Here is a 14,921-nt window from a genome sequence, read left to right as displayed (position 1 = left end):
TAATTGTCAACCCGGCCAAATGCCACTTCGGCACGACGACCGTTGACTTTTTGGGCCACCGCATCACCAAGACCGGGGCCGTGCCGCTGCCGACCAAGGTCGAGGCCATCACCACGTTCCCGCATCCCCGTTCCATCAAGGCCTTACAAGAGTTCCTCGGCATGGTGAATTTTTATCACCGATTCGTGCCCCGCGCTGCTCAGCTCATGCGGCCCCTTTACGAGGCCCTCCGGGGCAAGCCGGCCAAGCATGACATCGTTTGGTCCGCAGCCATGGACGCGGCCTTCGCGAGCGCAAAACGGGCCCTCGCCGACGCAACGCTGCTGGCTCACCCGGTGCTCAACGCGCCCATCGCCCTCACTACGGACGCCTCCAACTACGCGGTGGGCGCCGTCCATGAACAATGGGTGGACGGGGTTTGGCAGCCACTCGCTTTTTTCAGCCGGCAGCTCCGGCCGAACGAGTTAAAATACAGCACGTTTGACCGCGAGCTGCTCGGTCTGTTCCTGGCCGTTCGCCATTTCCGACAACTCCTGGAGGGCCGCCCGTTCACGGCTTTCGTCGACCACAAGCCGTTGGTCTACGCAATGGCCAAAGTCACGGAGCCGTGGTCGGCCCGCCAGCAGCGCCACCTCTCTGCCGTGTCGGAATTCACCACGGACATCCGGCACGTCGCCGGCAAAGACAACGCTGTGGCCGACTGTCTTTCTCGGGCCAGCACGAACGCGGTCCACCTCGGCGTGGACTTCGCGCTCATGGCGGCCGACCAGACCACCGACACCTCGGTGCAGGCCCTCCGGGCGGCGGACACGGGCCTCCGCCTGGCCGACATCCCCTTCGCGGGCACCGTCCTCCTCTGCGACGTCTCCCAGGGCCAGCCTCACCCCATCGTGCCCGTTTCCTGGCAGCGCCGCATCTTCGCCTCCATCCACGGCCTTTCTCACCCGGGCCGGAAAGCTTCTCAGAAGCTGGTGTCGGCGCGTTTCGTCTGGCACGGCCTTCGACGGAACGTCCGCGACTGGGCCAACGCCTGCACGGCCTGCCAGCGGGCCAAGGTCCACCGCCACACCCAGGCCCCGCTGGCACCTTTCACCGTGCCTGCACGGCGTTTCGACCACGTCCACGTGGACCTGGTGGGTCCCCTGCCCCCATCGCGGGGGTTCACCCACCTGCTCACCATGGTGGACAGGACCACCAGGTGGCCGGAAGCCGTGCCCCTCACCTCCACCACCACCGCCGACATGGCGCAGGCGTTCATCGCCACCTGGGTCGCGCGCTTCGGCGCACCGGCGGACATCTCGTCCGACCGCGGCCCACAGTTCACGTCCGAACTTTGGGGCGCGGTCGCCCGCTCGTTGGGGGTCACGCTGCACCACACCACGGCCTACCACCCCCAAGCCAACGGGTTGTGCGAGCGGTTTCACCGCTCCATGAAGGCCACACTCATGGCCGGCCTTCAGGACGACGGTTGGACCGACCGGCTGCCGTGGGTCCTTTTGGGCCTCCGCACGGCCCACAAGGAGGACCTCCGGGCGTCCGCCGCCGAGCTCGTCTACGGCCAGCCACTCCGCATCCCGGGCGAGTTCGTGCCCGACGCTACCAGTCCCTGGTCCGCCGCACACCAGCGATCGGACCTCCAGGAGGCCGCCCGCCGATTTGCCCCTGTGCCAACGTCCCGCCACGGTGGCCCCCAGTCCTACATCCCCCCGGCGCTTCGCACAGTGGAGTACATCTTTGTGCGTCATGACGCGCACCGGGGGCCACTCCGGCCGCCGTACGACGAGCCCTTCCGGGTCCTGCGACGGGGCGACAAGTCCTTTGTCGTCGACGTTGGCGGCCGGTCGGACCGGATCTCTGTGGACCGCCTCAAACCGGCGCACATGGACGTCGACCGACCACCACGGTTGGCCCTTCCTCCGCGGCGAGGCCGCCTCCCGTCCACAGTTCCCCCCGCTCGACCACCCACCACCACGTCGGACCCCTCCCCACGACCCTCCAGGGGTCGCTTCGGTCAGGTCATCCGGACCCCCCTTAAATTGACCCTGCCGGTGCAGGTCGATTCTGGAGGGGCGTGTGTCGCGGTTACCGCTGGATGCACACAATCGCCTTGCACCGGCCAGAACACGGCCAGACGCGCCTCTCCCGGGCATGCCCGGACTCACTGTTCCCGGGCACGCCCGAGCCTCCCGGGCACGCCCGGTCTCGCCTTTCCAGGGCTCGCCCAGAGCGTCCGGGCATGCCCGCTATCGCCTTTCCAGGGCTCGCCCAGAGCGTCCGGGCATGCCCGCTATCGCCTTTCCAGGGCTCGCCCAGAGCGTCCGGGCATGCCCGCTATTGCCTTTCCAGGGCTCGCCCAGAGCGTCCAGGCATGCCCGTTCTCGCCTTTCCAGTGCTCGTCCAGAGCGCCCGGGCACGCCCAGCCTCGACTTGCCAGGCCGCAGCCAAACACGCCCGGGCAGGTCCAGACTCGCCTTTCCAAGGCTCGCCCTTGACACCCGGGCATGCCCGGTATAGCTTTTGCCGGGCAAACTTCCCGACATAAATGTGTATATATATTGCTGCCCGATAAACGGGCTTGGGGTCAGAATACCTGAGCTGTTTTGTTTCAATAAAGCAACTCGGACGAATTCCGTCTTTGGTCGCGTCAATTCTTTCGACTCGCGTTGGAGCGCAGCTCCTTCAAAGCAATGTTTTATGGCCGGATGCCCTTCCTGCCGCCAACCCTCTTGGTCGCCTCTTGTGACACACAGGGAATTAACAGTGACCTGGGACTCAATTTGCAGACCTCGGAAGGATGACAGGCTGAGTCAACCCCCCCTGGCGTTAATTCAGCGATCGACCGGGATTCGAACCCAGGATCCTAGGATCCCAAGACGGCACCCGAACCGCTAAGCCAACACCAGGCTCTACCACTCACCCCTATACCATAGAAAGTTGGTCCAGCCATGACTGCAATATTCTGTGAGTCCATCCTAGCAGAAGGGTGATGCTTGTGAGGGTTACATCACCCAGCGAAAATTTTAGAAATCAGTCGTACAAGTACTGTCATTGGCTTGGTGGTGTATTTTATGAAGGATAGTGCAGCAGTCGGTTTTTGGAAGCCGAATTGTGCTGATTTGACCATGGTTCGCCAGCATGGTGCACTAAACTATGGCGCAGAGGTGTCCATCAGATAGTGGTTGATGTCGCTTAAAAACCCACCTTTCATCAACCAGGCGTCGAAACCTGCTTGGGTCACCATGCATCACACGCAGACACTCTTGAAAGCCCAGCTGCACAGGGTAGTATCCGCCTTTGTACGGGTTGTGACATGAAGTTTGGTCAGAACCAAAATCGACCAACATTTCCCCGGTTTTCTCCATTTCATGCGCCAACCGCTCCCTGGCACACAGACACATCGGCTTGCAAAACAAATTAGGCTTTGTGAGGCTAAAAGGATTTAGGTAAAACACTGAAGCCTAAAGGGAAAGGAAGGAGAGGTGTTCAAAAAGTTATATAAATGAGATACTCACAATACTCCAAGCTATGTTTGAAACCATGGTTACCATGGTATTTATATAAATTTATATGAAACCATGGTATTTTTTGTTATACAGTCATGTGAAAAAGTAAGTACACCCCATGTAAAGTTTTGACTTTTTCAACATATTTCAACATACAGCTATTTGATCTTCATTTCAACAATATTGATAGATAAAGGTGATATAATATAACAAATATCATGAAACATTTACATTTTGTAGTCCATTGTATAATTTAAATAAACATAAATACAAATTTCGCATGTGGAAAAAGTAAGTACACCCCGACATTTATCACTACTTCAAATACCTAAAATTAGAATCAGGTGCACCAGCTCAGGTGCAAATGATTAGAACATCGTCAGAGAGGATCTTGGAGGAACCTGTCTTATTTAAACCTCAGACATTTAGTTTGGTTTGCTCTTTGTTGTTGAAGTGTGCGGCGTCACCATGCCGAGATCAAAAGAGCTCTCAGAGGCCTTCAGAAAGAACGTTATAGATGCCTACGAGTTTGGGAAGGGATTTAAAAAGATCTCCAAACAATTTGAAATCAATCATTCGACTGTCCGGAAGATCATCTACAAGTGGAGAAGATTCCAAACAACTGCCAACTTGTTCAGGCCAGGCCACCCCAGCAAGTTCAGCCCGAGAGCAGACTGCAAGATGCTGAAAGAAGTCTCCAAGAACCCCAGAATGTCATCACGGGGCCTGCAGGTAGCTCTTGCCACTGTTGATGTCTAAGTGCACGAGTCTACCATTAGAAAGAGGCTGCACAAATTTGATCCACATGGGAGGTGCGCCAGGAGGAAACCTTTGCTGTCCAGAAAGAACATCAGGGCAAGACTAAAGTTTGCCATTGAACACCGAGGCAAAGACCAGCACTTCTGGAACAATATGCTCTCGACAGATGAGTCAAAAGTAGAGCTATTTGGCCACAGTACCAGAAGACATGTTTGGCGAAAACCAAAGACAGCATTTGACCACAAGAACCTAATACCAACTGTAAAGCATGGTGGTGGAAATATTCTGGTTTGGGGCAGCTTTGCTGCATCAGGGCCTGGGCAGCTCACCATCATCGAATCCACTATGAATTCTTCATTGTACCAGAGGGTGCTTGAGGATAATGTGAGGCCATCTGTCGGAAAGTTGAAGCTCAACCGAAGGTGGACCTTGCAACATGACAATGACCCTAAACATACCTGTAAATCCACGAAGGAATGGCTGAAAAGAAAGAAATGGAGGGTTCTGGAATGGCCAAGTCAAAGCCCGGATCTAAATCCCATCGAGATGTTGTGGGGGGATTTGAAACGAGCTGTGCATGCAAGAAACCCCTCAAACATCGCACAGCTGAAAGAATTCTGCATGGAGGAGTGGGCAAAAATTTCTCCTAGTCGATGTAAGAGACTGGTAGACAGTTATAATAAACGCCTACTTGAGGTTGTTTCTGCCAAAGGGGGCAATACCACCTATTCGAGCCAAGGGTGTACTTACTTTTTCCACATGCGAAATTTGTATTTATGTTTATTTAAATTACTAGGACGTGCCAGTACGTGGGTGCCCGTACGTGCGTGCAAAAAAACATGCGTGCAAACAACAACAACAAAAAAAAACTTTGAAACCACGTGGCAGTAACGACCACAGAACCCCCCCTCTATTTACATGAAATGGTTTGGTCCATTCGCAACGACCACAGAACCCCCCCCTCTATTTACATGAAATGGTTTGGTCCATTCGCAAAGCCAAAGCGAACGGCGAACGGCTAAATCGCCATAGCTCGGTAACTACTTGTCCGATTAATATGAAACCTTGAAAAGGCACATCCTCAGGTCCCCAGCAATATACCTGGCAAGTTTCAAGTATATCGGACCCGTGGTTGTCGAGAAACAGCGGTCACAGACACACAGACACACACACATACACACAGACACACACACATACACACACACATACACACAGAGATTACTGGAATTATAGATAGATACAATGGACTACAAAATGTAAATGTTTCATGATATTTGTTATATTATATCACCTTTATCTATCAATATTGTTGAAATGAAGATCAAATAGCTGTATGTTGAAATATGTTGAAAAAGTCAAAACTTTACATGGGGTGTACTTACTTTTTCACGTGACTGTATATCCGATCCAATGTACCATACTCTGTTTCAGAGTGTTGGCTCTGCTGAAGCAGCTTCTCGGCCTTGTGTCAACTAGGCGGTATTCCATCTTTCTAGCATTAGTTAGGGCAGGAAACTAGAACTTGGTCAAGGTGCCGACGATAGCTCACCTACACTTCACAAAGGACACCGTGGTTTCTTTAACGTCGAACAACTAATGTCGGCAGACAGGATACCCAGTTTAACGTCCATTCATGGGATGGCACACACATTGATCAATCGCCCTGCCTGTGAAACACAGGGATGACAGCTTATAGCTGGGTCTGCATTCAAACCCAGGCTAGACGGTTCACGGGTGAGTGCGCATAACTCTAAGCTAACCTATAATATTGTTCTGGAATTTACATATCATTCATAACGGATCTCGTCCTGCTTGAAAATGTGAATACTTTGCTCAGTCTCGGTGGCATGTAGTGGTTAGACCGTCTGCTCTGTGTCTGGTAGATCAGTGGCCCCAAAAATGTTACATGCTGCATCCTTGCTTGATGCTCAAAATTCAAAGTATTTGGAACAAACTCCCTCACTCTCTTCAATCCCACGCCTCCCTCAAGGTCTTTAAATAGCTGTTCACCACCATCTCTTATCTTCCCCCATCCAAAACCTTGATCTTTTCTACCCCTGATAATTCACCCTAGATCCACTTTTTTGAAATTCCAACTTCTTTCCTGGAAGCCCTAGCAATGTCCATGTGGTTTTTACCTCTCCCACCCCCCCCCCCCCCACTTCTCATGCCCCCTCCCCCAAGCTCTCTCCCTTCCACAGATCTCCTGATGTCCCTGCTTTCAGATGTTGTACTTGTGTGCTTCCCTCTCTCTCCCAATCTTGTCTCCCGCTCCCTTTATATTATGTTGTATGTGTCACTTTGTCTTTTTGTGATTAATGTTAGCTCTTACACGAGCCTCGATCTTGTATACAAAAAAAAAAAGCTGTGAAGTTTTCTTGTTCTCAAAGTTTTGTTCCAAGGGTTATTATTTCGACCAAAATTCCTGGGTGCGGACACCTCAATAAGCAATGTCATATTTTCTTATTTTTGTACCTTAATACTATGTCCAGTTGCAATGCTTTGTTTTTTTTTATGTTCATGGTCATTGGAATCATCAGGTTATACATGAGCATTACTTCCTTGTTTTCTTTTGGTTCATATTTCCATGAGTTTTCTGGAACTGGGATATTGAAAAAAAAATTCAGATGTGCCAATGAATTACTCTACATACCTTGGTGTACCTTTCGGTGTACAGCTGTTCTGACATGAGTTGTTTTTACATCCGGATAGGAGGTGGCTCGTACTTTCTGTTTCTACCTTGCAGAACCTGCACTTGGCCAATTGGGTCAGTCCCACCATTTCCTTAAAGCCATTGGTGTGGTGTCCTTGGTCTTGGACATTTTTTATGATTCATTCTCCATCCCAAGTGAGCTGCTTAGCTGTTGCAGTGATCCTTCATTGTCTACTCCCAATCTGTCCAACTCTTTTTTTATACCTTCCTGCTCTTTTGTTGTTCTCCCAGTTGTCAGTGTATATCTGTTGATATTTATTCAATGTTTTTATTTTGTCTTTTTTGCAATCATTGTGGCTATATTCATTACTTATTCGGTTTCATGCGTGACATCTATTCACACCTGTTTGGAATTTTTTTGCTCGGTGGATTAGGGATACCTTTTTTGGTTTGCTTACAAATTGGATTTGGTGTTATGTTGGACTTTTCACCTACTTGGCTAATCTTACAGTTGTCACTCTGTGCACTTGGTTGAGCTCCATCAGTCCGCTGCCTCCTTCTTGTCTCGTTAGGTACATTCTCGGGATGCATTGGTTTCTGTAGAACATTTTGGGGATAGTGAGGAGTTTCCTTGTTTTGATATCAAGCTTGATGATTTCCACTTGTGGCCAGTTTATTATTCCGCAGCTGTATTGGAATACTAGTACTGCAAGTTGGTTTATGGCTTTGATTTTGTTTGTCGGGGTAAGATATGTTTTCTGAATCAGCCTTGTTCTACGCAGGTATTATTTGGCAATTGTTTTGCACATTTGTTTTTGACATGTTTGGTGGCCCTCTTCTACTTCAAGGTATTTGTACGATGCTAAGTTTTCTTGTTCCTGTATTGGCATCTAGGTAAATTTATATATTGTCCGTTTTATTGGTTTACCTTGCACTTGCACTTGGCACACTTGTCTAAGCCAACTTCCATTTGAATGTCTTTGGAGCACCGCTTCACTAATTTCAGTTGTGCTGCCAATTTTTTTGTCATTTGGTGTAAAGAGCTTTAAATCATCCATGTACAGTAAATGTGTCACCCTTCATGTCTCTTTGGACGTTCTTTTATTGCATGTTTGGGTGTATCCATGTCCTTGCCCTTTAATCCTTTAATGAGGTTGCTCAGTGGGTCCAAGAGTGGGGATGGACTGTCACGTCTACAAAAATGTCACTTTGACTGCACCTGGTTGTCTATGCAGGGAGTGCAAAACCACTTGTTTGTGTCAAAAACTTCTGAAAAAGTATGCCGTAATTCAGCCAAATGTGGAAAATCCTAAAACGCAAAGGTGTCGTAATTACTTACCAGAGATCAACCACGTTACCATGGTAACCAATGCTGACAGGTAGTCCAGCAGTTTTTGCTTCTCTGCAAGAAAAAAAGAAGAACATATTTTGGACCTGATCATTTCATAATTGCCTCTTCATTACTCATCTATAAATTAGCATACATTATATAGCATCCCTAAAGTTGTAAAATGGACTGTCATCAATCATAAAGCTTCACAGCACATAAATTATTACAAAACAGGTACTAAGGTTGAGGCCAGGTATTAAACAGAATGGTGCAGAGGTACCACAATTACCTTTGAGCTGCCTGGTCTGAGTTTCATTGCCCACCTCACTATAAACTGTCGGATTAATGATTCAGAGGCTGTTGACATGAAATCCAACCCTCAGATGGACGTAAGCCGGTTGTCTGGTCTGCTAGCATTAGTTTGTGGACGCTAAAAATCTTATGGTGTCTTTTGAGAAGAGTAGGTGAGCTATCGCCGGGGTTATGAAAAATATATACCTGCCACCTTTGGTCAATGTCAATTGTCAGTCTTAGCCAGCTGTTTCGTGAAACTCTTTGATCAAAAACTTTCCCTGGCTGGCACAACAAGAAAGTTAGCTCTTTCACGAGCCTCGATCTTGTATACAAAAAAAAAAGAGAGTGGAAGACAACATACAAAGGGAATAAAACATATAATAAAGGGAGTGGAAGACAAGGGGGTGGGGGGGGGAGCAACACATAGAACATATAGTAAAGGGAGTGGAAGACAGGGGGGGGGGGGCAACAAATAGAACATATAATAAAGGGAGTGGAAGACAAGGGGGGGGGGGCAACACATATAACATATTGTTATGTCGATATGGTAGAGCAATATGTAGAGCAGTTAGATCTGAGTAGGTAACCTGCTTCGTGTGTCGCGGTAAGGAAAACTACCTTGTAATAAGTTCATGTGTAGGCGTTTGTCGGGTTAAGATGTATACTTGTGAATCTACCAGGAGGTTCGTGTGTTAGGTAGTGTAGGGATTAAGAATAAGCCCCTGTGTGTCCTCACCTGGTTAGCCAAACCTTTGTCCCTTTTGGCACTGCACACCACTTAGACATTAGTTAGGACCTTTAGTACAACACTAAGTAACGCCCTCCCCTGACATGACTTAGGAAGAAACTAGGCCAGGACACCGCCGATAATGGCCGCCGCCATTTGCACCTCTGGACAGGCCTATCCACCTTGAGTACCACGCCCAGGAGGGTTGTGCTCATTTGGCGCGAATGGACGGAGGAGGCGCGAAGCGGGTCGACAGAGGGCGGGAAGTTACGAGGCTCTGATTGGTTGGCAGCGTGCCAGGGCTGACATCACGGGCCAGCAGATATGAACGAGTGCCGAACGCCATTTTGGGCAGTACAGTTGTGAGTTGGATCCCGAGTGGAGAGGGCAGTTGAGTCGTTCAGAGATCCCGAGTGAGTTACACATGAGTTGAGCAGTTACGCACTAGTAATATTCCTGGCCCTGGCAGTTTTGTGAGATCTCTGGTTGCGTTGGCTCACAGATTCCAATGAGATTCCTGGAAGATTCACGGCCTGAGTTGGCCATCCCGGTGAGATCCAAGTTGGCTTGTCGACCGTGTACGAGGGCCGACCTTGTGGTGATCGGTGCTTGGTGCATGGTGCTCGGTGCTCGGTGCTTTGGAACTTGGAGCGAGGCGTGCCGCGGGACGAAATGAGCCGCGTGTTGGACGGCGGCCAAGGCCAACGACAAAGACCAGATAAGACTGAGTTGCGCATTCACCAGTGCATGCCGTGTTCTTTTCCTTAATTCAGATTCCTTCGTTTGTATTTGATATCTGGTGTGCGGCGGGATCCCGATTTAGGATATTTCATTACCGGCGCGTGTTTTTTTTCCTGTCCTTGCTTTTCATGAAATAAACCCTTATATTATTTGCTGTACATACTTGAACGCAGTTTTCCGGGTGATTGATTTAACAGGTAAGCCTGAATGGGCTCTCGCCGCTCCCCTCCATCCCGCACGCTTGGGTAGTGTGGAAGTGTAACTCAGTGTAACTTATTAATTGGCACTGGTAACTTATTAATTAACCTGGTAACAAAGCAGATACATTTTACATGCAAACTCTGTGAAAGACGAGTTTGTAAATGAGTCAGGAATGCGCCCGAACATGATAATCTCTTGTCCACCTGGTCACAGCCCCTGGCTGAAGCACCCCCCTATCGTTTGGTAAACGGAAATCACAGCAGGAGGGGAGCGAGCTGATGCCAGGACTCAGTGCATGCATGACCTCGGGGAATTAGCGGAGAAAGGATTAACCTTCAGCGGACAGGGGATTAACTCCAGTTTGTCCAATATAAACGAGAGCAAACGTGGAGTCGAAGAGGACTTGCCACGATAACTCCTGCTCGACGGAGCGAACGAGCGCCCATCATCAGAACCTCTGCCCGACGGGAATGGCGGAGGAACATCGGCCGAACGAGAAGGACATTGGAAAAGAGTTAACCTGATCCATTATATTATGCGGTATTATTTGGTAAATGGAATGAAGTGAATAACCAGTTAATAAACCAGACCTTTTGTAAACCTGTGTCCGGTCATTGGAGTCCTGTGAGTCATCACACAAAATTCTTCTACAATTTGGAGGCACCGCTGACATCAACTGGACACAAACAAGTCTTTAAAAGGTAAGTGTGTCTTGTTTTTGGTCCAGTATGATTTACGAACTTGGGAATAGTTATGTGTATATACATGAAGGATTTGGTGTGTGGGACTTGTGATTGTCCATAGGTAAAATCAGGATGGAACGTTTTAAATGATTCTAATTATTCGTGGGCTTGCGAGTATATGTACAGTATACGCTGGGTATTAAAAGCCTTACTCTGGTCTGCAGGCAAGTCGGCTCATGAAGTGCACCATGAAGCGATTTGTTTGTCGGTTCGGTAAGGTCCGTACACGTGTACAATCGTGTACACCCGTTTTAAATAAATAATTTTTTTTCAGTTTTCCCGCCATGCCTAAACCTCGTTCGATCAACAAATAAATTCATGACAGACAACCCCCCCTCATGCCGGTCCAGAATTATGATGAAAGATGGCGATTGGATAAAAATTGCATCAAATTTTGTCCAGGTCCATCACTAAGCCTTTGAGACATGCTTCACGGTTGAATAAAAAACCACCGTTTAGAGGCCATTTTTCCCCGCAAAGCGAGGGTTGGCCTTTTCGGGGACCGTGGTAGGTGTTGGTTTTTGGTCCCCTTTTGAAGCAATGTTTTGCGACCGGATGCCCTTCCTGACGCCAGCCCTTTTTGCCGCCTTCAACGACAAACAGGGAAGTTTCACAGTTGAATGAAAGACAATAATTAAGTGCTTTTGTGGGAAAGCAATGGCAGACCACCCAATGTCACCACTTTCATGAGCTCAGAGAAATAATAATTCCAAATTCCACTCTGATGGCTCAATGGAAATCGGCAGAAGAATGAAAATCAACAGACAATGGAACAGCTAGCGACGAGTGTTTGTGAGTAACAACCACTCTCTGGTCGAGGCTCATAGAAAAATTGATACTTATTGATTTGGCACGCTTACAATAGATATTAATGGCGAGGGTTGTGGTTGATTCGATTTTGCGAAATGAATATCCTTTGACCAAGTTAAATGGTAAAATAATGAAAATATATATAATTATTTACTCTTTGAAACTGGGTATAGTATAGAACTCTGGGTATAGTTCTCAAGTCACTCTGGATTGTGACTTGAAGAATGAATTGGAGTTGTAATGTAATGTAAGGATGCAAGGTAAAATTGAGTGATGGAATTATTGGGATTGCTATTAAATGAGAATTTTAATAGGATTTTAATGGGATTTTAATGAGATTTAATGGGATTTTAATGGGATAAATTGGGAACATTCAAATGTTGGGTTGTGCTAACGTTTCCACAACATCGCTACAACGTTTCACTTTCGTTGTTGCAACGTTTTGCTCCAACGTTTTGGGAACATTCAAATGTTGTGTTTTGCTGACGTTTCCACAACGTCGCTACAACGTTTCACTTTCGTTGTTGCAACGTTTTGCTCCAACGTTTTGGGAACATTCAAATGTTGTGTTTTGCTGACGTTTCCACAACGTCGCTACAACGTTTCACTTTCGTTGTTGCAACGTTTTGCTCCAACGTTTTGGGAACATTCAAATGTTGGGTTGTGCTAACGTTTCCACAACGTCGCTACAACGTTTCACTTTCGTTGTTGCAACGTTTTGCTCCAACGTTATGGGAACATTCAAATGTTGTGTTTTGCTGACGTTTCCACAACGTTGCTACAACGTTTCACTTTCGTTGTTGCAACGTTTTGCTCCAACGTTTTGGGAACATTCAAATGTTGTGTTTTGCTGACGTTTCCACAACGTCGCTACAACGTTTCACTTTCGTTGTTGCAACGTTTTGCTCCAACGTTTTGGGAACATTCAAATGTTGTGTTTTGCTGACGTTTCCACAACGTCGCTACAACGTTTCACTTTCGTTGTTGCAACGTTTTGCTCCAACGTTTTGGGGACACTCAAATGTTAAGTAAATCGGATAAGAATTCACGAGTTATTTAATTATTAGCGATTAAGGAAGTACTTATTTAATTAATTACATTTCGTATTAAATTACAGTAATTACATTACAGTAATTACCTGAGGTAATTACAGTAATTACAGTTCCGGTAATTACAGTAATTACAGTAATCATTACAGTAATTGCAGTAATCTTATTACAGTAATTACATTACATTAACTCAGGCACCTTTTGAGTAAGGAAGCTGATATTTGGACATGACACTGACCAAGTGATGTGGCTGTCAAGGAAAATATTGATTTATTGATTAATCATTTAATAAATTAACTCGTTGATTTATAAATGACTTATTTAATTAAAAGTCCTCAGAAATACATCTTCGGATGAAATACTTACAGATTGGTTATGCTATGAGCCAATTGATTAAGGAAAATATTTTGTGATGGCCATATTGGCAATTTCGTGGCCATATTCGTGGCAACTCAGTTAGTGCCACTGCACCTTTAAAATGCATCCCTGCGTTCATTTTTCGATCGATTGAGTTGAAATTTTGAACAATCGGATCTGGACTGTCGCTGATAACGACTCTAGCACGCACTCGTCCAATCAGGATGGAGCGGTATGGTCCCCGGATTATCACTGCCCGCAGTTTTAATTAATTTTACTTTTTCTCTTGGTCATATAATTTTGAAGACATGCATGTCATGATAGAGGAAATGTTTGTTCTGTTAAACGGAATAAATGTTGTTTATTTGTGTGGGTGTATTTTTGTGTATTTGGATATATTTTCACGACTAATTCCAGTTATCGTCCTGCAAAATGTCTGCTCGTTCTTTTTCCTTTGAGTCGTAAATTCCTGTTGAACTCTCATTAAAATGCGGAATTGAGTACGCTGTGTGATGATGGAGATCCTTGATGACGAATCAGGAATAGTGAATGAGCAAACAAATATCACGGATGGTACACCGGATAGGGAAAATGTAGATGAAACCCCTTTTGCTCAGGTGCTGTGTAGCGCTGCACAAAGATCCATATGAGCGGGGCCTGGGTGCTGTGTAATTAGTACACAAAGAACCAATTACTAGGGTGCTGAATAAACACAAAGATCCATTTTTGGAGCTGGTTCTCCCGGTGCTGTGATTTATTCAAAGAACCAAATCTTGTAAGAATTAAGATATGATTTGTCGACATTATAAATACTTTAATATATGTAACGATTTTTGTAACGATCATCCTGCAAAAGGTCTGCTCGTTCTTTTTCCTTTGAGTCGTAAATTCCTGTTGAATTCTCATTAAAATGCGGAATTAAGTACGCTGTGTGATGATGGAGATCCTTGATGACGAATCAGGAATAGTGAATGAGCAAACAAATATCACGGATGCTGCGGCTAGAGCAGTGGAAGCGATTTTTGAATTGTTCAATGATTATTCGATATTGTTATGACTTATTGTCAATAGGTATACTAAGTGGCCATGAGGTAGCCTGTTGCTATGTACAGTTTTATTCTATTGTTGATTATACCACATAGCTGTGGTGATAAAGGAAATGTTCGTTTAAATAGATGATTATGATAGGACCATGACTATAAAATCATGATGATTATTATGAATGATATCATAGGGTTCAAATGCAGAATGCTGCATGAACTTGGGAAAGAACTTTCAAGCCCTATGGGATAAATTGGGTATTACAAGCGATGGAGTTTCAAAATTTAGCATGATTGAAGGAATTTGACAGTCCCATTTCAGGAGTTTTACGAAATTTATATTGCCAAGAGATTTGGGTACTATTAAAAGAAAAATGATGAGATATTTTTCCCAAAGAACTTTAATATCTGCCATCCATTTTGGCTGTCTCACGAATGAAGGATGAGTTGCCTTTAGTGGTTGCAAAGAAAATTTGTGGAGACCAGGCAAAATGGGGAAATATGTCAGATATGACCCTAGGACAGGACGGTGATTCATCAATTAACATGAGGTACGAACCAGAGGTGACGGTCAATGGATGGACCTGTCCTGACATCATTGGGGAAAGGGCTTATGCAAGGAGTCATCCAAAATGATTAATTTGATTTATTGATGAATATTGATGAATTAATTGAAATTGAATAATTGATTGAATTATTAATTGATTGAATCTA

The 14,921-nt window shown here is 46.5% G+C and overlaps 1 protein-coding gene across 3 annotated transcripts in view; it reads right to left on the bottom strand.

Moving 5' to 3' along the window:
- Nucleotides 1-14,921, bottom strand: part of UROC1 (urocanate hydratase 1) — a 369,204-nt gene that overhangs the window by 43,810 nt on the left and 310,473 nt on the right. For all 3 annotated transcript variants that reach the window (XM_068112860.2, XM_078776094.1, XM_068112862.2), the window contains 2 exons: nt 8,255-8,317; nt 3,202-3,381 (listed from right to left, as the gene is read on the bottom strand). In XM_068112860.2, the coding sequence (XP_067968961.2) occupies nt 3,202-3,381; nt 8,255-8,317 (243 nt within the window). The remainder of the gene's footprint in view (nt 1-3,201; nt 3,382-8,254; nt 8,318-14,921) is intronic.

Source organism: Myxine glutinosa, chromosome 4, assembly GCF_964187855.1.
Source record: "Myxine glutinosa chromosome 4, kmMyxGlut1.1, whole genome shotgun sequence".
In the NCBI taxonomy this organism is placed as follows: Eukaryota; Metazoa; Chordata; class Myxini; order Myxiniformes; family Myxinidae; genus Myxine; species Myxine glutinosa.
The sequence above is the reverse complement of the archived record's forward strand: the minus strand, read 5'-3'. Positions and strand labels throughout refer to the sequence as shown.